General features: G+C 48.9%; 1 protein-coding gene across 2 annotated transcripts in view; it reads right to left on the bottom strand.

Moving 5' to 3' along the window:
- Nucleotides 1–5,675: 5,675 nt before the first annotated feature.
- The window catches only part of SLC66A2 (solute carrier family 66 member 2), a 68,150-nt gene continuing 53,356 nt past the window's right edge, over nt 5,676–20,469 (bottom strand). For both annotated transcript variants that reach the window (XM_059836304.1, XM_059836305.1), the window contains one exon: nt 5,676–8,842. In XM_059836304.1, coding sequence (XP_059692287.1) covers nt 8,635–8,842 — 208 coding nt within the window. In that variant the 3' untranslated portion in view covers nt 5,676–8,634. The remainder of the gene's footprint in view (nt 8,843–20,469) is intronic.

Genomic DNA, 20,469 nt, shown 5'->3' with positions numbered 1-20,469 from the left:
CATGGGGGGGGTCAGTTCTGCAAGAAGAACCTCCTGAAGGAGGGGCAGACACACACAGGTTGTCTCTATAAAGACCAACTTCCAACAGTAAGGGCCCTCTGCGAAGTGCCCCTAGAAACTCTACCAAGTACAGCTCTGCTCCATCGCTTTTCGTAGGGCTTTGCTTTTCTGTTGAACAAGAATTCTTGGCAACCCCCAAGGAGCAGCCGTTGAACATAGCCAGCCAGGAGAACGTAAGGTGAAGCACAGCCTGTGCCGGGGTGCCATTCGGCGGAGCAGCCGGCGTGCCGCTGCCTCCCTGCTCGGTGACGCTCCGCGGGCGAGGGGCTGAACGAGGGGGCTCCCCGTGCTGCGACGCCCCATGCGCAGGGGGGTTGTTTTGGCAGCTCCGCCGAGGAACACAAAGCTCAGACAAGCCAAGGTCTGAGGGCAAGAGAAGGGCAGAAACCGCCCTTCAGCTTTCCCGGGGGTTTGGTTTTGTCTGTTGTACAGATCGGGCAGTGCAGCCTGGGCTGCCAGCTCTGACTTGTGCGCTAGCGCAGTGTGCATTATTTAGTAAATACGCGTATTTACCACCCTAAGCTTTGTATCTTAGCCCCATGACAGAAATACACATAGACAATCTTCCTGACTGCGCTACTGAATGTTAACTTGGCTTTTTTCCTTCGCTAACAGTTGAATATAACAAATATCTTTACAAATAACACCATTTCTCCACTTTCTGTTTTCTGTATCAAAAAAATGTGTTTAACAGACGACTAAACCTGAACTACACGCAGCCCAAGAAGGGGAGGGTGATGTTAAACCAGCAGCGACTCCCAGCTCTGCATACTCTTCCTTGGAGGTGAAGTGGCTGCGTTGACTGCAGTCACGTGCAAACAGGAGTAGTCCAAACCCGGTGAAGTCAATGAGATGCCTCCAGCGGGCTCTACGTTAGGGGTAGTCTTTTTTTTTTTCCCCTACTAAGAAGAAGACAATCCTGTCATTTGAAAATTAGAATTATTATTCCGGCTCTTCTTCCTAAGTCTCAAAAGATTTAAGTTAATTTAAAGGGAAAAAAGAATCATGGTGGCACCGGGATGTTTATTCCCTGATGCCAGCCCAGTCAGCTCTCTGGCCCCCGCCCTGGAGGAGCTGAGCCCACGTCGGGGCGCTGCGGGGGTCTTGCGGTGCTCCTGCGGGTGGGATGCGATGAGGGGATGGAGGGAAATGGAGCACAACTGCCTCTTGCACCTACACTCCCATTTGGGTTCAAGCCGCGCAGTGTCGCCCTCCATATCCTCCTCCTGCCAGGGGGGGAGCGAAGGCTGATGTATCAAAGATGGGATTTGTCTGGTTTGGGGTTTTTTTGCCACAGCATATGGTGTAACACCGACCCTACGTTAGCAAACTCCCGTATTAAGCCATTCCTTATAGGAATGGAGCAAGGGAAAATAAAAGATTACACTTTATTTTAATAAAAATCAGAACCTTTGTCGCTGAATGCTCGCCTCTGATGATTCAGGTGCGGGGGGAGGCGGTGTTTTGCCGCACTGATGTAAAGCCATGGAGCGCTGGTGCTCCAGCCAGGGTCCCGTGCCACTGGCCCTCTTCGGCCCATGGCAGCCCCGGTCCTGCTCCTTCGCAGCCGTAGCCAGGCCCGAGAGCCCTGAGCAGCACCAGGCGTCACTGGGCCAGGTCGCACAGCTCGGAGCAGCGGGCATGTTACACGCACAGCTGGCTGGTGAGTGCTGCAAGAGGCGGAGGCAGCAAAACTGAGCCGCCCTACCCCGCAGGCTGCTTCTGGGTCTCCAAACCCCCAGCTGCGTTGAACTACAAGCAAACCGAACGCAGCCGCACGCGCCAGAGCTCTGCCCGTCGTTCACAACCCACCACCACCGGGACCGCATCCACCCCTTGTGCCGGGCGAGGAGGGCCAAGGGCTGGTGGATAGTGCCTGGGCTGACTCAGACTCCTGGCAAAGCAATACCAGCACTGGGGTTGCTGTGACTCATGAGAGATTTTAATTCTATTATTTTTCTTAATCCTGATGGAGGCATTTCTTGCGTTAAGGCTTATTAAGGTTTGGCATCAGGGATACAGCTTTGCAGCCGGCTAAGTGCAACCCAGCAAAGCGAGCAGTTGCATGGGGGCAAAGCGTGGCATGGTGCCGAGGGGCGGCGGTGCATTTTATGGTGGTATTTGGGTGCTCAGTGTTCAGGTGGGACCCGACAGATTCACCAGGTGAACCCATGAGTTCACCTTTCACGGTACGTTGGTTCACGCACATCAGGTGGTGTGAAGTCAGTGATTGCGGCCGGTGCGCACGGAGGGTGCAGGGTGCATCTCCTCATGGCGGGGAAGCCCAGGAATGATCAGCAGCGTTAGCTTTCTCTTAGAAGAGCCATGTTAGAGTAGAAATCCTCGCAGAATGAAGAGTTTCACGCTTGCGGTGCTAGCAAATAACCATGAATGAATACCGCGTTTGGCCCTGCAGCATGAAAAAACCAGCGCCGGGATGGCTAACTGCAGCTCAGCAGCTGTGTGGAAAAACAGAGTGATGACACCCACCGTATTACTGCTGTGCTCCATCAAGTCGCTATTGTCCTACAATAGTGAGCTCTTTATATTTTTCAAATGGCATATAATTAATTCCAGCACACACAGAGTTTTAATAAAGCGAGAAAACCCACTCATTACGTCTGTTAGTCAAGGCCTGGCTTTTAATAAAGTTTCATTTTATCTATTGAGATGGCAGATGAGGAAACAAATATAAACCAGGAACCTTTTAAACAAATTATTTTTGGAAGCTGTATAAAGTTGTGATGCACACATTGCCAGACGTGAAAGGCACCCAGAGGAGAGCGAGTTTCACCCAGCGTAGCTGTTGTTATGGGTGGTGCGGATTACTTTTGATCAGCCGCTGGAGAAGTGTTGGTTTGGTTGTGTATGATGGTGGTTGTTTTTTGTTTTCGCACCGCACACACACGATTTAAGGCCATTTATCTCTATAATAAATGCTGCACTGCTGTCTGCATGCTCACCGGTGCCAGCAGGTAGTTATGCCCATCTGAGGCTGAGCAAAGCCCCTCAGTCTCCCAGCAGAGATAAGCAAGCCCCTACAAGAGCCAAATCTATCTAAACTGGGACACAGAAGGGGCAGGATGGGGGTCTGAAGTCCCAAGTCTGTGTTTTCTGTCGGGGCATTTCTAGATGCTGACGTCCACTTGGGACCCGCTGGCTTTACAAAGCTGTTTGCAGGGAGACCTGCCCCTGCCCCAGGGCACACCCCGCCTTTTGTTCTAGTCCATGTCTCTTATTTACTGCTGTTGGCACAGGTATCCAGGCGGTGTGTTTCTTTATCGGCAGATTGTTGACTTCAGAATCACAGAATCACAGAATCATAAGGTTGGAAAAGACCTGTAAGATCATCAAGTCCAACCATCAACCCAACCCCACCATGCCCACTAAACCATGTCCCGCAGTGCCACGTCCACACGTTCCTTGAACACCTCCAGCGATGGTGACTCCACCACCTCCCTGGGCAGCCTGTTCCAATGCTTCACCACTCTCTCAGGAAAGACATTTTTCCTATTATCCAGCCTGAACCTCCCCTGGCACAACTTGAGGCCATTCCCTCTTGTCCTGTCGCTTGTCACTTGGGAGAAGAGACCAACACCCACCTCTCTACAACCCCCTTTCAGGCAGTTGTAGGGAGCGATGAGGTCTCCCCTCAGCCTCCTCTTCTCCAGACTGAACAACCCCAGCTCCCTCAGCCGCTCCTCATCAGACTTGTGCTCCAGACCCCTCACCAGCTCCGTTGCCCTTCTCTGGACACGCTCCAGCACCTCAATGTCCTTCTTGTCATGGGGGGCCCAAAACTGAACACAGCATTCGAGGTGCGGCCTCACCAGCGCCGAGTACAGGGGCACGATCCCCTCCCTACTCCTGCTGCCCACACCATTTCTGATACAGGCCAGGATGCCGTTGGCCTTCTTGGCCACCTGGGCACACTGCTGGCTCATCTTCAGCCGGCTGTCGATCGACACCCCCAGGTCCTTTTCCAACGGGCAGGTTTCCAGCCACTTGTCCCCAAGCCTGGAGCGTTGCGTGGGGTTGTTGTGACCCAAGTGCAGGACCCGGCACTTGGCCTTGTTGAACCTCATACAATTGGCCTGGGCCCATCCATCCAGCCTGTCCAGATCCCTCTGCAGAGCCTTCCTGCCCTCCAGCAGGTACGTTACACATTAATGTCTTCTTTCTGATATAGAAAGCCACCAACAAAGCTACAGCTGTCAGTCAGGTCCTTGAAGCCTTCTTGGTACTCAAACCTAAGCTAGGATCACAACCAAATTTAACAAACAGCATCTGTGTGCCAGTTTTCACTTTACTGCCCAGTGCCAAATTTGAGCTTTTTGTCTTAAAATGTTTTTAATTGCATCCAACTACATACGTACCCATACATCTAACCATGAAACCCGTGTCTTTATGGAGCCGCGGCACAGAGCCCTGCCTGCCCTGCACGAGGGAGAGCTTCGCCCCGAGGCCAGGGCCAGCGCAGCCAGGGCTGCACCCGCCAGCAGCACGAGGGCCCTGCGGCCGCCCGGGCCGCTGCAGCGTCCAGAGGCGGCTGTGAGAGCTCCTGTCTACTGCAGGGGCTCCCCGTTGTTTTGTTTAGGGCCAGTCCCACCATTAGCTTCCCCTCAGTGAGTGCCAGAGCAGCAGCCGGTAACACCAGTGCTGTTTGGGATAGATGGTGCAACCACCGTCAGCAACGAGCAGGCTCGGCTGTTGCGGGAGCTGCTTGGGTCATTGCCCTCCCTGGTCTCCGTTGCCCACAGACTGCAACAGAGCAGGCAGGTTTTACTCCCCACCCTTGTTTTCCTCCTCCTTTACCCCCATTTCACCGATTTACTTACCTTTGCCCTTCCACGTCTTCGTTTTCCTTCATTCCCTCCCCTCCAGGAGTCTCTCCAGTCAGCCCCTTATTTGAGCAAGCTCAGTCTCTCCCACCTCTCTCCTCCTGCCCTTCCTGACCCTCTCTCCTCCCCGACTCCCCTTCTCCAGCTTCCGCAGCCGCTGCACGCAACAGCAAACCATCTTCCCGCGCCGGAGCAGCTGAACAGCCTGCAACAGCAGCCCGGCGGGGCGCAGGAGCCGCACGTCGGCCGCAAGGCTGGTCCTGACTGTCTTGGCTTGTTTTCATGTCCTGAATCAACAGGGAGGGAGGTGAAGACTCCTCTTGGCGCAGCAGCTGGCCATGCGATGACACACTCAGTTTCCCCATCTTTGGTGCAGAGGCTGCGAAGAGCATGGCCCTCAGCTGCGTCCCATCTTTGACCTCATTATGCGGATTGCATGACACAGGGGTTTTTTTAAAGCTATATAATAATCTGTTAGTAATTTGTTTTCACTGTGAGCATCACAAGCATAAAAGAGTTAAGTGGTATTGAGGGTAAGTTTAGGACAGGATGTATGGAAGAGCAGGGGACAGAAATCCAGAATCCCTGTCATGCATTCACAACCTCAGGATAATTTATGCCTTGTGCTTACCCACCCATAAGGAGGAAAAAGCATGTTAATTATTCCTACGGACAATGCTCTAGACAAGATGAGTTATAGTTAAAATTAAGAAGCACGCATCTGATATCTGAACAAAACAAAGCAACACTGCAATTTATATATAATACGTAATTTTTATTTTAAAAAAACATTGGAACTGACAGCGAAAATAAACTCCATGAAATGTGCCGTACATTCAAAGAGATGTATTTAAAGTAATTGATTTCTTATTCTCTGAGGTGATCATTGACACAGATACTTCCTGACAATTAAAGAACAAAACCAAAGTTCTGTAACATTTTGCCCCTAAAGTATCTTGCAAGATGAAGTTCAAGAGTTCCTGGCCAAGAGTCCTGCCTTGCTAAATGCCACATACAGAAGATGACTTCAGACACGGTGTCACTGGCTTCTCTCCCAGCATTTGCAGCTGTGGTGTGAAAGAGACTGGTCTGCAGAGCTCGCTGGTTTGGGTACTGATGACAGACTCAAGAATCTGCCCAGGGAAGAGTCCCAAAAGGAAAAAACAACAGTTGTTTTATCCTCAGTAATACCTGTAGTTCAAAGCCAAAGAGGTGGCCAAAAGTGTGCACTCCCAGGTGAAGCTATAACATACAGAAGTATATTTCTTAAGAGCCATTTATTTCTTATATCCCCATTTCATAGAATATTAGAAAAAGACCACTATATACAAAAATCTTATCATTACAAGTTATTAAAAAAACCCCTTCAGACCGTTAAAACACACAAGAAGGTGTTTGTTTGCATACAGTAGAAATACAATCCTCATTAAAGCAGCATACCGGAGAAGCCAGTTGTTAAGTAAGTTTTCAATTAGAAAAACCAAAAGCCCAGATGTTCCTGTAACACAATCAGAACAGTGGAGAAAAGAGAGGAACAAAACATTCATATTCTGCCACGCCGGGTACATCGTCTTTGTAAGGTCACTTCAGGCCTAGAAGAGTACGGTATCAAACAAGAGCGTAGAGTCAGTGTTTGGGCAGAGTGTTGTGTGCTCAGCCCTTGGAAACAGCAGCTCTCCTCGGCTCTGCTTTACTCGCGCAGATCCAACTGGATCTGCCGGGGCAGGAGGGACTTCCCGAGGACGCCCTTCCTGCCACCTCCAGCAGCGGCAGGACGGCTTGGCCCCAGGGCAGGACTTCTGCCCGCAGGTTTGGGCCCCAGCCCTCCGCCACCAACACATCAGCTCCAAAACCGAACGGTACGTGTGGTGGGAGCCCCGCAGTCAACCTGGGGAGCAAGAGGGGCACAAGTCTGTAAAGCAGCATGGGGACAGCCCACTCTTCCCTGTCTCATGACGGACATTCCCAACCGAGCGTCACGCAACCACTGCTGCAGCCTGCTGACACTTCCCCTCCGGAGGACAGTTTGCCACCAATAAAGGCAGTCCAGATGCAAATCATGAGGTTACCAAATAAAACAGGGTAGGGGAAGTATCTGATTTACACACTGAAGTTATTAAACCTCAAACTTGCTGCCATCGGTAAGAAAACATAAGCTCTTGGGCTAATCTTGGAGAAAAAATGATTCTCAAAAAATCCGTCCCAGCTCTAAGACCTTGCCTGTGGTCAGACGGGATTCACACGGCAGCAGCAGCGCAGGCATAGCTGTTCCGGGGAGTAAGCGTCTTGCTGCGGCTGCCTCACGCCAAGCAGGGCGGTTTCATGACGGCAACTGGCAGAAGCCCCAGGGCTCGGTCACAGCCCTCTGCGGGGCCACAGCACCTGCAGCTGCTAGACACGTGCAGTTCTGGGAAGGGGCACGGTGACCTAGGCTGGCAAACAGCCATCATAGACAACATTACATTTATAAATAAACTCTCCGCTATTTCAACTTTCTCAGTCCCTCTGTCTAAGTACAGGCTCCTGATTCTTCTAAGAGCCTAGATCTTAAGCAACAGAAAAACGTGGACTCCTCCTTTGTTGGGTCAATGCAAGAAACACCCCAAAACATAAACTGGTTCTTGTTTGGCATTAAACAACATGAACATGAATCTCAGCCTCAACAAATCAAGCTGTCGGATGCTAGTCCTACTCCACAGGATATGGCTTTTTCTCTGTCTCAAACTTTTTCACTTCCCCTTCTGAGGCAACGGAAGTGGAGTTCTACCTTTGTGGCTTGATCACCATCTAGAAACACTTGCCTGGCAATACTGGCAACACGCATCTGCTGGCCCCTCGGTTTGTGAAAGACGTCCTGCGGCCCAGCTGTGCCCTGTGCACAGCTGCAGGAGCAGCGTTCCCCCCGCAGAGCAGGGCGGGCTGTTCCCAAACCCCGTGGTTTCAAAGCACAACTACCTAAGTCACCCGCAGTCTCCCGTTAACTCCTCCTTTTGGCTGACCGCTTGGCTGGCTGTGCCTGCTCTAAACACGGCTGCAGCATTGCCCGTGCTCAGACCACCGTCATCATCTCCTCGATGTGTCCGCCTGCCACGCTGATCCCGCAGCGGGGCTGAACGCCTGCCACTCACTCTTCAGCACGTTGATGCTTCACGCTGTGTGCGACTGGTTCATTTCTGGCTGCTCACCTCTTTGCGGGGCCTCCTGCCCTCAGCTTCTCTGCTCACCAGACACCCTTCTTAAAGAAAAGAGAAAGCTCCTGCATTTGCTCTTCAGTACTTCTTCCTACATCGTGGAGATACTGAATGCTAGCATATGCCGCAAACTTCCTGCCAATATACAGACTTTATATTATATAAATAGGTAAAAGTTTCAGACAAAATATCCTATAATTTCTGTGGTGTAACATTTTTAAATAGCATTAAAAACACAAACCATCCAGCCCTTGTGATTAAATATACAAACATTTGTGAATTGATAAGGCTCGTAGGTACAGATGCAAAAATAAAGTGCCCTTCCCCCCACCAAGAAACCGTTCTGTACAGCTGAGTCTGAAAACGGAGAGAGCAAGTTATTTAAAATAAAACCTCCCGAGCTGGAAGTGCAGCCAGATTTCCAATCCTTGTTCTCATTTCTGCTTTCAGCTCAGCAACACGGGAGTATTTACAAGCGGAAGAGGAGCTGCCATGGCTGACTCCGCGGCGCCCTTGCCCTGCACCCTGTCCAGCTCAGTGCCTCACAGGGCCTTGGTGCTGGCTGGGTGTGCAGGGTGGGACACGGGCTTCTGAGGGTAGTAGCTGTACAAGTAAACCTGCAACAGGATAGCGATGTCCACAAAAACCTGCAGGAGTCCGCAGATGGAGAACTGGAAAGGGGCCTGATTCAGGATGAAGTAAACAGTCTTGAACGTGTCCCCACTGGTCCACATCAGCACCATCTTGACACTAAAAGACAGAAAAGAAGGGAAGAGTAGCTACTGAGAAGAACTTGGCTTGTGATTAGACCTGCCGTGCCAGAGGATCCCACCTACTTCAGCGCAGGTTTATACTCAACAGCGGGTTGGGACTGCCCTCGACAAGGGCAGACAGCGTGCCTAGCCAAGTGTGCAGCCCTATGCTTGGAAGGGAGGATCAAATTCTCTACCCCACAAACTGCAGCATTCTTATCTCAGCCATTACAGCTCCAAATGCCTGTGGCTATGAAGGTATCCAACATTTTAAAATATCCAGCTAGGATATTTGACTCAGCGGTGCTCTGTAAACGTGACTGCCACACGCTGACAGCACTGACCATAAAGCAAAGTAATACAGTGCATGGGAAAGAAAGGCAATTCATCCCAGAGGTTACTTCTTGGGCGTGCGATTTTGTGCTCGCGCAAGGTGAAGTAACACATAGAGTGCTCTCTCATGCATGCCCGCTTTTTTAGCATCTGCTGAATACTTCTGATAGGTACAAGAAACCATTTCTTATTAAAGAAAATACAAAACAAAAAAAAACCCAGAAAGACAGATTGTCCAGTAATACAGAAGGAGGGGAAACGACATGCCTGCAGCTGTTACTGGAAGGATGAACATCACTAGGGATTTTTATCAAGGACACAGATCAAGAGCGATGCTCAGACTTCCTTTTAATAGCCATAGTTGCTTTCATCTTGCTCTACTGCTGAGCCATCCCCTGTCCTGCAGTCCAGCTCCTGCTCCCCCACATCAGGAGAAACTCTGGGGAACAGAAGCAAGTGCTTCAAACAGACCAAATTTTTTTCAGTGCCCGCAACAAAATGTGAACAATCAGATCCTGAAGGCTGTTTCTGAGCTTCATGCACTTTAACAGGAGAGCTTTTTAAGCAGCTGGAGAAGCGGTAGTGGACAAAAGCTTTGTAGTTCACAGTATGAGCATTGCGCATGATTTGTCATAATTATGAGCAATTACGTTTCGCAAGAACTGACTCCAATTCATCAAACGCAGCCAGGTCCATGCAGCAGGGTAGGACTTAATGTTCGTTTCTCAAACATTCAGGCAGGGAGCTAGCACAATTTGTATTTTGGACACAAGTACACAATGCTGTGGCAAGCCAAATGCTGCAGCCCGCTCTCTCCCCATAGGGGAAGGGTGGCCAAGAGCATCAGCGTATGCTGCCCCATTGCCCTACGGAAACACAAGCCTTTTTGTAACTCGCATCACGCGGCTGAGAGCGTAAAACAGGTCTACGACCCTATGGACCTTCCAAAGAGAGTCTCTGCGTGGAAGTGCAAGCAAGGACATGGGGTTGAGTCAGCAGTCATTCCCCCCACCCAAGGTCATTCTAAAAATGTAAATAAATAATCGGAGAAGGAAAACAACTGCCGAACCCACAGTGTCATTTGTGCTCGGTGCAAACAGCCCGCACCATCTGCCTTGTGCATGTTCCCAGGCACACTGAGTCACCTTACGTCACACGTACGGGAGGTTTACAGACCAGGCGGTGGTGGGGATTGTTGGGGATTTTAATTAGGAAGGGCAATAAACTCTGAGGGTAATAAAACTGGCACCTTGCTTGCAGGCAGCCAAAATTCCTCCTCCTCTTATTTTAAGCTTATCAGTGTTTGCTGGGCAACTGATCGCAATGTAATTGTGAATCTGTCCTGGCATGGCTGGGGACCCTCACTAAGAGCACATGCTAAACCTGGCAGGTCAAACTAACCGCTCGCTGTTGATAGAAAGGCAATTCAGGGATGCCACGAAATATCTGAATAGGAATTTAACAGGCAAAGGATATTTGTCACATATTCCCCATGGAGAAAGCTAACTGGGTTTTCAAAGTGACCCCATGGTACAGTGCAGATGTGGAGGAGAAAATATACACTGGCAGAAGAGGTACAGCCTACAAAAGAGTTTACTCCCCCAAAGGAAGAATAATCGCTGGGGGAAACTTTCCGGACACAGGCAGCTCAGCAGCGCTGCAGGAGCCAAGCACTAGAAGCACACCTCTAGCTGTGTCACATGCTGTGCTGAGTTTGCCAATGCAATTCTGGGTTTTGTTAGGAAGGCACCTGTGAACTCAACAGCCTGCAATAGCGACCGGGTAATTTGGTGCATGCTCCGATAGCCTTTGCATGTTCCGGAGCCCCGCTTGTCAGCTCATCCATCAGACGCTGAAGGAAATCAGCATCATGCCTGGGGTTCTCACTAGGACATGACAATGCTCTATATAAAGGAAAATCTCAACTTGTCCTGGGCAAGAATGATTTAAAAAAATGTAACAGATAGTTTAAAGAGCTAACACCACCAGTCTGTCACTGAATCAAAAAATGTACATCCTCCTCTGTCCAGTAGCTTGGACAAAACAGCAGAGAAAACATGCAAATCACCAAGGTCCTATAAAAATGCAAAATAAAAATAGACACAACATGATGTTCAATAAAACCGTAGTTCTGCAGCCGTACGGAGGTTCTCAAGAGCCTGGGGTTAATGCAAAGCAGTGACTGTGGGAGTGCCAGCTGCTCTCCAGAGGAGAGGCTGGGGCTGGACAAAAGGAGCACGTCCAGCACAGACCTAAAGGTGCGTGGGGTAACCGAAAACAGCTTGGCAAGGAAACGGGGACAGTGTCACACAAGAAGTGAGAAAAGACAATGAAGAGCCCCAGAGGAAAGCTGAGGAGACATTAGAGGAGCAGAGAGGTCAGTCAGTTGAGAAGGGGGTAGGAAAAAGAGGCTGGAGCAGGACAGGGAATGACAGGAACAGAAAAGAACTGGGAACTTGGGACACAAGACCTTGGAAACAACCTAAATTTGGGGTGGACAGCTGGAGTACAGGCTGGGACAAGGGTGTTCAGGGTTGTACCGGGTTTGCGTAGCAAAGATTTGTAGCGGGGGGGCTGCAGGGAGGGCTTCTGTGAGAAGCTGCTAGAAGCTTCCCCCATGTCCGACAAAGCCAATGCCAGCCGGCTCCAAGACAGACCCACCGCTGGCCAAGGCCAAGCCCATCAGCAGCGGTGGTAGCGCATCTGGGATAACATATTTAAGAAGGGGGAAAAACAACTGCATGACGGCAGCCGGAGAAGAGAGGAGTGAGAATCTGAGAGAGAAACAACCCTGCAGACACCAAGGTCAGTGAAGAAGGACAGGGAGAAGGTGCTCCAGGTGCTGGAGCAGAGATTCCCCTACAGCCCGTGGTGAAGACCATGGTGAGGCAGACTGTCCCCATGGAGGTCCACAGTGGAGCAGATATCCTCCTGAAGCCCATGGAGGTCCACGGTGGAGCAGGGGCTTGCCCAAAGGAGGCTGTGACCCCGTGGGAAGCCCGCGCTGGAGCAGGCTCCTGGCAGGAGCTGTGACCCCATGAAGAGGAGCCCATACTGGAGCAAGTTTTCTGGCAAGACTTGGGACCCCGCGGGGGACCCACGCTGGAGCAGTCTGTTCCTGAAGGACTGCACCCCGTGGAAAGGACCCACGCTGGAGCAGTTTGTGAAGAACTGCAGCCCATGGGAAGGACCCACGTTGGAGAAGTTTGTGGAGGACTGTCTCCCGTGGGAGGGACCCCACGCTGGAACAGTGGAAGAGTGTGAGGAAGAAGGAGCAGCAGAGATAGCATGTGATGAACTCACTGCAACCCCCATTCCCCGTCCCCCTGCACCGCTCGGGGGGAGGAGGTAGAGAAATTGGGAGTGAAGTTGAGCCTGGGAAGAAGGGAGGGGTGGGGGCAAGGTGTTTTTAAGATTTGATTTTATTTCTCATTACCCTACTCGGATTTTGATTGCCAATAAATTAAATTAATTTCCTTGAGTCAAGTCTGTTTTGCCCATGACGGTAACTGGTGAGTGATGTCCCTGTCCTGATCTCAACCCATGAGCCTTTTGTTATATTTTTCTCTGCTCCTGTTCAGTTGAGGAGGGGGAGTGATAGAGCGGCTTGGTGGGCACCTGGCAACTAGTTAAGGTGAACCCACCGCAAGGGTGAAGCTAGGGAATGAGCAGAAGAGCTGCGCACTATGCCAGGACCCCTGTCTCATCATTGCAATGTCTGCAAGCATCCCTGAATGCCCCCAGCACCCTCTCCGATTAAGTACATGTCTCTCTCCTCCAGTGCCTGCCCTAGGGAGGGGAAAAGCTACAACTGCTGTCGGCTCTCCTCCATCTCAACCAGCACCCGTTTGCCCACACAGCCTGAAAGCTTCAGCTTGCTGAGAAACCCATTGAGTGTCTGCGTAGCATCTTGGGGGGGAACAGAGCTGCCCCTGCCCCACTACCACATCGCAGGGCCATGCTTCAGGAGGCTGGGAGAGGGGCTGAGTGAAGTTTACATCATCAACACAGCTTCTACGTCCTAACACTTCTTCTATGTCCTAATTTCCAGACATTCGAGTACAATAGTAATGGTCCTCCCCCCTTCTTTGGGCTGTACGATTGCCTTGTCCTCGCTGCATACGCAGATGCCATTCGCAATAATGCAATGGTGCGTGCATGACTGTGCGTGCATGACTATGCGTGAGTGATCGCATGGCTACACCATCACTGCTCTCATACTTGCAGCTATCATGTCACTTCAGGACGCCACACGGGATAGAAATGCCCGTTTTTGTCTGCAGCTTCTCAACTTCGCCCACTCACTTGGGGAAGAGAGGTAATTCTTGTATTTATTCTTACTTTTGGGGTAGAGAAGAAAGAAACCAACCTATCTTGGGCAGATAGCTGCCTCTGACCTGCCCCAGAGGAGAAAAAAGCAGTGTCTGTGCAGAATGGGAGGATTTTATTGCCCAAAAGAAATGGAGTTTTCAGTGGCTGTGGGGAAGGAAGAGGGAAAAGGGGAGAGCACACCCAAGCCCTTCTTCCAGTGCTCTGCTGTAACCTCCATTTGCTGAATGAAGCTCCAGTCCCTTCCCGTAAGACGTGTGAGGCTCATTTTTAACAAGCTACCAATACACCAAAGGGGGCAACCCTCTAGTCTCAGCTTTCATCCCCTGCAGGACTCAGCATGCCACGTGACGGAGAATCTGTGGGATCGCAGCAACAGCGCGAGTCTCCCAGAGAGCCACATAACGCAGCAGCGGCTCCAACGCAGGCTGCCAACGGTGGTGAACAAGCCCTCTGCGTGGCTCTGCTCCTTTGCAATGCCATGTGCCGGGTGCTGCTGGCTGGTAGATCCCAGCCCGTTGATGTACATCTGGCCCCGGCCTTCACGGTGCAAGAGAAAACCCTGCGCCGTTAACGCAGACGAGGCTTTGCCGCAAGAGGCAGTCAGGGCCCACCATCAACACTGCCCGAGACTGGACAGCACAGCACAAGGAGGCTGCATGCAGCAAAAATTTCCCATCCTATCTCACAAAGACCAACTTTGCGCTGTATCTTACCGACATCTGCAAAGCCACGTGAGCGAAGCTGTACTGCGCAGCACGGGCTACAAAGCAAAGCAGGATTTAGGAGTAAGTAAACTGATCTCTTTCCTGAAATAGCCCAAAGCTAAGCTGGGGAGCCATGGAAGGAAATGCTCACCTTGTTGATACGGAGGGTACGGTCTAGTAGGACAGTGCAACTGCTCTTAGCACGACTGACTGAGCGGGTTAGGGGTGAGCAGTGCCACAGAGCAATTTGGGGAGGCAAAAATAAACAAACAGCAGCATTTGGTTGTGTGACAACAGAGATGCCAACTGGAGGGGCAGGAGGCAGGAACTGCGCTGAAATAGCTGGTATTGCCAGAGGCTGAAGCAGACTTGCGGTAAAAATAGCACTTCCCAGTAATGTAAATCAGTACTGCAGTATCCAGTGACAACAAACCTCCTAAAAGCAAGCGCCTTCCTTATAGCTGAGCTCGTTACAAGGAGTTGCTGCTGTAGTAACAGTCAGTGTCAAGTCTGTGTGAGTTGCACCTGACCACAAAGAGGAAAAGCCGGTATTTTTCAACTGCTCTTAAAATCTGAAAGAGCACTTATTTATTCCGCTGTTGGAATTATTCTGAGAAGGACACCATCACTTCTGCTCAGACACCTGACTCGGGTTGGGTTGTTAAATGCTATTTTTTAATACGGTAATATAAAAATGCCCTACAGCGCTGCTGTTCTCTACCCCTGATAGTAGATTTCATAAAGACACAGTACCAATCTTCATTTGCTATGTAAATAAATGGCATGCTGGAAAACAGCATTCACTTTTCTCAAGGAACAGCTTGCTTCATTCAGGTTCCTTGTATATTGTGTATTAATTCTGAAGTGACAGCAACTAGAGGTAAAAAACACCTATTAGTACACCTAATATCTGCAGCCAGCCAACAAACTGTAATTTTTACAGAATACTCCTGAAATTACCGAGATGTGGAAAGAGCTTGTAAAGTGCATTGAAAAGGAAAAAAAAAAAAAAACCAAAAACTTTCTGTTGCTTGTCTTTGAGGAACTGTACTAGAGGCTGAGTAACTTACAGAACAATGAGATCAGCCAGATATTTAGGCTCAACCCCACCTTATCCAGGACTAATGCTACTCGAATCAAAGCTTTTCAGCATCTTCATTCCTTCTGCTCGAAACCTGGTTGCGACAGCCTCTACTCTCTGGTTTTCCACTGGAGCCTTTGCATGCTTTGCTCAACATTAGTCACTTCTTGGTCATTACACCTTTCTTCTTCCTTCATCTGAAAGAGCAAAATCTACCAAAAAAACCGATCTTGTAAAAAAACCATGAGATGTGAAGCCCCCTCTTCCTCCTCCTCCCTGGTAAACCAGTCTGCCTTAGGACTAGCTGCAACCATCCATCAAAACAACTTACAAACAGTAGTACATTAGCAGAGCTGCAGAGCAGCAATCTGCAGAACACGGGCTGGTACTTCGCACAGAACCTACACAAAAAGAAAGACACGGCAGTACTCGCTTCCGTTTGCACTGTAGATTTTCTCACATCAATGTTATGACTCTGCATGTTTGTAGCTTAACACACAAACCCAAAAATACCCTGCAAGCTGAAAGACACAAAGAGAATCAGACATTAGACAGTGACTTCCGTTGAGAAATTCTGTAGTGGTTTGACCAGACATTTCAGCACAAATAGCAACAGGAGGTACGTGTTGCCCTGATGTAATTACATCCTGCTACAGTCACAAACTTAGTGCTAATTGTGCTCAGACAGTCGATGAACTCAAAAATCTTAAGTTATTTTCAATAACAGAAATATGACTACAATTTATTGACATTTATCAACTTTGAAAGGTGCTTTTTCTTTTTTTTTTTTTTCTTTCTATCCTAGGCAACTGGAACTAAAAAAAGGAGAATTAGCCTGGAGTTTTTTTGTTCAAGAATCAGTGGAAGCTGACCACAACTTCCCTACATCATGGCCAAGTGCTAGACCAAGACACAGGTGATGCCGGATTCAAAAATCTGACTTTTTAGATTGCCACAGTTTCAGACATTTCTTCATATATTAGCACTTGACTTTCATATATGTTATAAAATGGTGACAGTTCTTTAAACGACTGGGGATATAAAAGCAGAATAAAATCATTTAAGAGCTGACTAGTATTTCCTTCAGGAATGAGGTCCATATCGAAACAGCCTGTCGACGAGTATTTTGAACACTGCGTTTGGTTTTGGGAAGCGAGGAAGAGGGTACAGAAGGTATCCCTCCTGCAACCTTTTAAGCTGTTACCTCCCACAAGCCATTTGCATGGGAATGTCTGGAAGAGAAAGCAGATTCAGTTATAACATCCTGACTTTGGAAAACTTTCAGCTCCCATTTGCAGCTCCAAAATAGTCTACTTAGAGAAGACAGAAAGCATCCGTAACACTGCACTTCAATCAGAGGCTGGCCTGCCTTCAATAGTGAAACACAGACCAGAAAACATGAGACCCAAATGCCATGGTATTTTTAACACTGCACAAACCAAACAAAAATTAATAAATAGAGCATTTGTTCCTAACAAAAAGCCATACGGCTTAACAAAAAAGGAGTTCTCCTGGTGCTAACCAAATTGTTTAGCCTGCCAAAAATTATTAAAAGGAAAAAAAGAAAAGAAATATAAGAAGAAAACATTGGGATCAGACATCCAAAGTGTCTGAAGTTTGAAAATCTGGAAACTAAACATGCATGCCCTAAGACAGGTCCTTCTGTGTGAGCAAGCATAGATCTTGGTTTTAGATACTGCACAGCCAGCTGGGAATCCAAGCACGGAACTGTTCCCCAGTCCTACGTGCTCTGCCTTGGTGAGAGCGCCTTACCTCACTTCTCAACAATTCCTCTGAGGCTGGAGCAGCACTGACCATCTCAAGAGGGAGCCGTTTGTCCAGCCCCGCAATGCTAGCAGGAGCTAAGAGGAGCATGCAGCAAGAGAGATCCAGCATTTATTTTGGATCTCTGGAACTGAGCTAAAGCAGTTGAGTTAAAGCTGCGTCCATGTGCAATGGATAGCACAAAGGCTGCAAGACAAGAGCAAACTATCTGAAAGCTCCTGTGATTTTCAAGGACTGTACACGTCAGTGAGGAAAGATGAAATGGCAGATTTCACTCTGGAACACCATCAGGCAAACAAACCCAGAACGATGACGTCTAAAGTGATTGTTTGCAGGTGGCTTCTTTTTTAATATATGCATTTTATTCAGACTCACAAATAAACAACAAAGTTTTATGGAAATACAGGGTAAACAGGTATTTGTCAATTATTTTTCCTTATGAACATCCGTTTTCTAAACTCCCAAGAGCAGCAGGGTGTCAGGCAGTTTGACCCCGCTTAGCACACCCACCCAAAAGCTGGTATTTGTTAGAACACGTCTGTCAAAGGAGAGTCAAGAAGAAGCTACAAGACATGCAACACAGGGCTGGGGTTGGTGGCTAGTCCAGGATCACTGGTATGGCCTCTGGCTATTTCAAGCAGCTACGTCTAAAGTTTAGTCTGTACAGGTCCAGAAACTGGTAACCCTTAAATGCTACGAAATATTTCTAGTACTCTACAACTTGTGCTGCAGAAAGAAGAGCAGCAGGTCTTAACAGCCTCAAACACTGTAAGTCTGTGCAGCAGGTGTGAAAATAAATCTCTTCCACGGATCAGAGGAAAGACTTGAACCACAATTCACACCACTGCCCTTCCTGCCAGGAGACACAAATGGATGCTGGCCAGACTGCAAAGCTCAGGTCTGTTCAGACATGTGGTACGAACACATAGGAGACGGGCTCTGCTTCTGCTGCTGGCCGATTTGGAAGCTTCGAGACCTGCTGCCATGACAAGGAGTGGCTTTCCTCAGGTGCCAGGCAGCAAATCACGCCCTGCACTGCTGGCAGTAATACAGTCAGCCGCCAGCGCACAGGGGAGTGTCAGCTTAATGTAGCACACCTAAATTACACCGCCCTTCAGCACCTCACTCATGAAGTTGTTCTTGAGTATCTGTTCCTCTTTCCCTGTCTCTCACCTCCTGCTCAACAGAGCAAATCCCAGGAAGAGGCACTCCTTCCCAAGGCTCGCCTCCCTGCAGAGCGAACTGGGCCCCCCCACCCCGGCTGCTGCAGCCTGCCTGCTGCCCCAAGGGACACCACCGCTACGCCCTGCAGGGCCAGTGCTAAGAGATGCCAAAATAATGTCCCTCTGTAACACCATTCAGTGTATTTCCTTCTCTAGTTCTAAATAACTTGGGACACATTCAGTTGGAAAGGTAATAAAAAGACGGGAGGGAGTAGAGCTTTGCTTCAGCACAGCTGTGTATCCCAAGGCTCAAATTGTAACGCTTTTAAATCTTCCTTTCTTCCTGCCCTGGACAACAAAGAAATCATCAGACTCTTCATCCAATTTAACTTGAAGTAATTTGAGCACGTTTTTCCCTTCATCTTCATATGCTAACCAGTACGTAGCCTGCGTGTGCTTTTAGTATTCCAATTCAATAACTGCAATTATCACTTCAGTCAACAAACACAAGATAATAGCCCTAGCTCCAGTGCTTACCTTGTTCTAGAGGACTAGCATCCAGTGATTGTCTCCAACGCCAGTGCCCCCGAGGACAAAATCTAATGATACTACAGTCATTACTTTTCATGAATTAATCACATCTTTCAGCTAGTAAAACACTTCTCACATTCTAAGAAAACACTGGAGAAAAGAAAACCCCAAACACAGCAGTGTGTAAAGTAAGAGTGATCACACAGGGACAAAGTCCTACCTTCCAATCAGCTTACTGCCTGGAAATAAGGTAAGATTTTCACAAGAACCAAAGCTCACATTCTTCTCAAAAATGCTTTACCATTATAAGGAAATAACCCTTTGCAAGCTCTAGATGATGCACCTAAGTCTGCATATGAAATGCCAGGTCTTCCCCTTTCCTTCCACATCCACGCACAGAGGTACAGAAGTAAAGTTCATGGCGACAGCGACGCACCGGACACCTGGGTGCTGTTTCTCAAAGCAAAGCCCAGCGGGAAGGCTGTGCTTTGTCAGAAGGTGCCACCACAAACCAACGCCTTCTGAGCCACCTCCCACGTGCAGCATTACCACTGACCCACAGTGGCTGCAGAGCGGTGCTTTAAAGCCCTGCTGAGGACAGAACTGAATGCCGTAGGGAGGAAATAAAAGCGTCACAATCACATCCCACACACAGTAGCATGACACAAATCTTAAAATTTCAGCCCCAGTAGGGTCTCTGCGGTTCAGAAAGGTCAGATATACCCTAGCCTATCCTCATTCCCAAACTCTTGCCTTCTGCCCCTTTGCACACTATGAATCTTGTTTCAGGAAAGTCTCTAATACAAGATTTAGTATCTGAAGGGACAGGGCTTCCCCCACTACCCTGAACGCTTACCTGACAATGCCAGGACATCTTGCTTGGCATATAATTTCATTCCCCTATGTGGACATATATCATTCCCAGCCATCCTCCCTGGAACAAATTAAAACCCTACCTTTGAGCTTTGTTGAGTTTCTCTCTAAATCCCGTGCAAGACTGCTACAAGCACTCCCTCCCCATTTCAGTTTTCAGGCAGATCATCCAGCATGTCAGTCACTGCACTTCCCACTCTTCTTCTCTTTGCTTGTCCCTCTGTGTCTGAGGAGCAGGGGACCAAACACACCACTGCAGGTCAACTTGTAACAGAACATCTCCTGTCTTTCTGGACCATCCTGCAAAGTCACTTCCCAGCCTAAGTTCCACCAACCTCTTTTTCCTGCTGTTCTAGCTCATCTATTAACCACTTAAATTACTCACCACTCTGCTCACTTTACAGATCTTCATCACAGTCAGTATCACCATTATGGATATTTGTATCCTTGCATCTCAATCTACGTTTCTCCAAACCCAAATCTCATTTTACTTCCCTTCCATATTTCTAATCCCTCTCAGTCCTACTGCACTGAGGGAAACAATTCTGCAACCATGTAGGTAGATAACCTATCCCACTTGCCCAGCTGCCTGCGGTGAACTCTAGCAAAACAATGCAGGTGCTGGAATTTCAAGAATCAAGGCAGTTTTGTTCCCAAAGTCATTAGGTAACAGAGGAAAAAGACATTTTTAGAAAACTTTCATCTCTCAGGTGCCTTCATGGTAAGCTCAACTCTGACCTTCTGTGACTTGGCAAGACCTGACCTGAACTATGCAAAATACTTTGCATGACATTTCCTTGCCAGCAGAAAACAGAGTGCCCAA

Source organism: Gavia stellata, chromosome 3 (assembly GCF_030936135.1).
Source record: "Gavia stellata isolate bGavSte3 chromosome 3, bGavSte3.hap2, whole genome shotgun sequence".
NCBI classification, from domain to species: Eukaryota; Metazoa; Chordata; class Aves; order Gaviiformes; family Gaviidae; genus Gavia; species Gavia stellata.
Note: the sequence above shows the minus strand (reverse complement) of the source record. Positions and strands in the feature narration are given on the sequence as shown.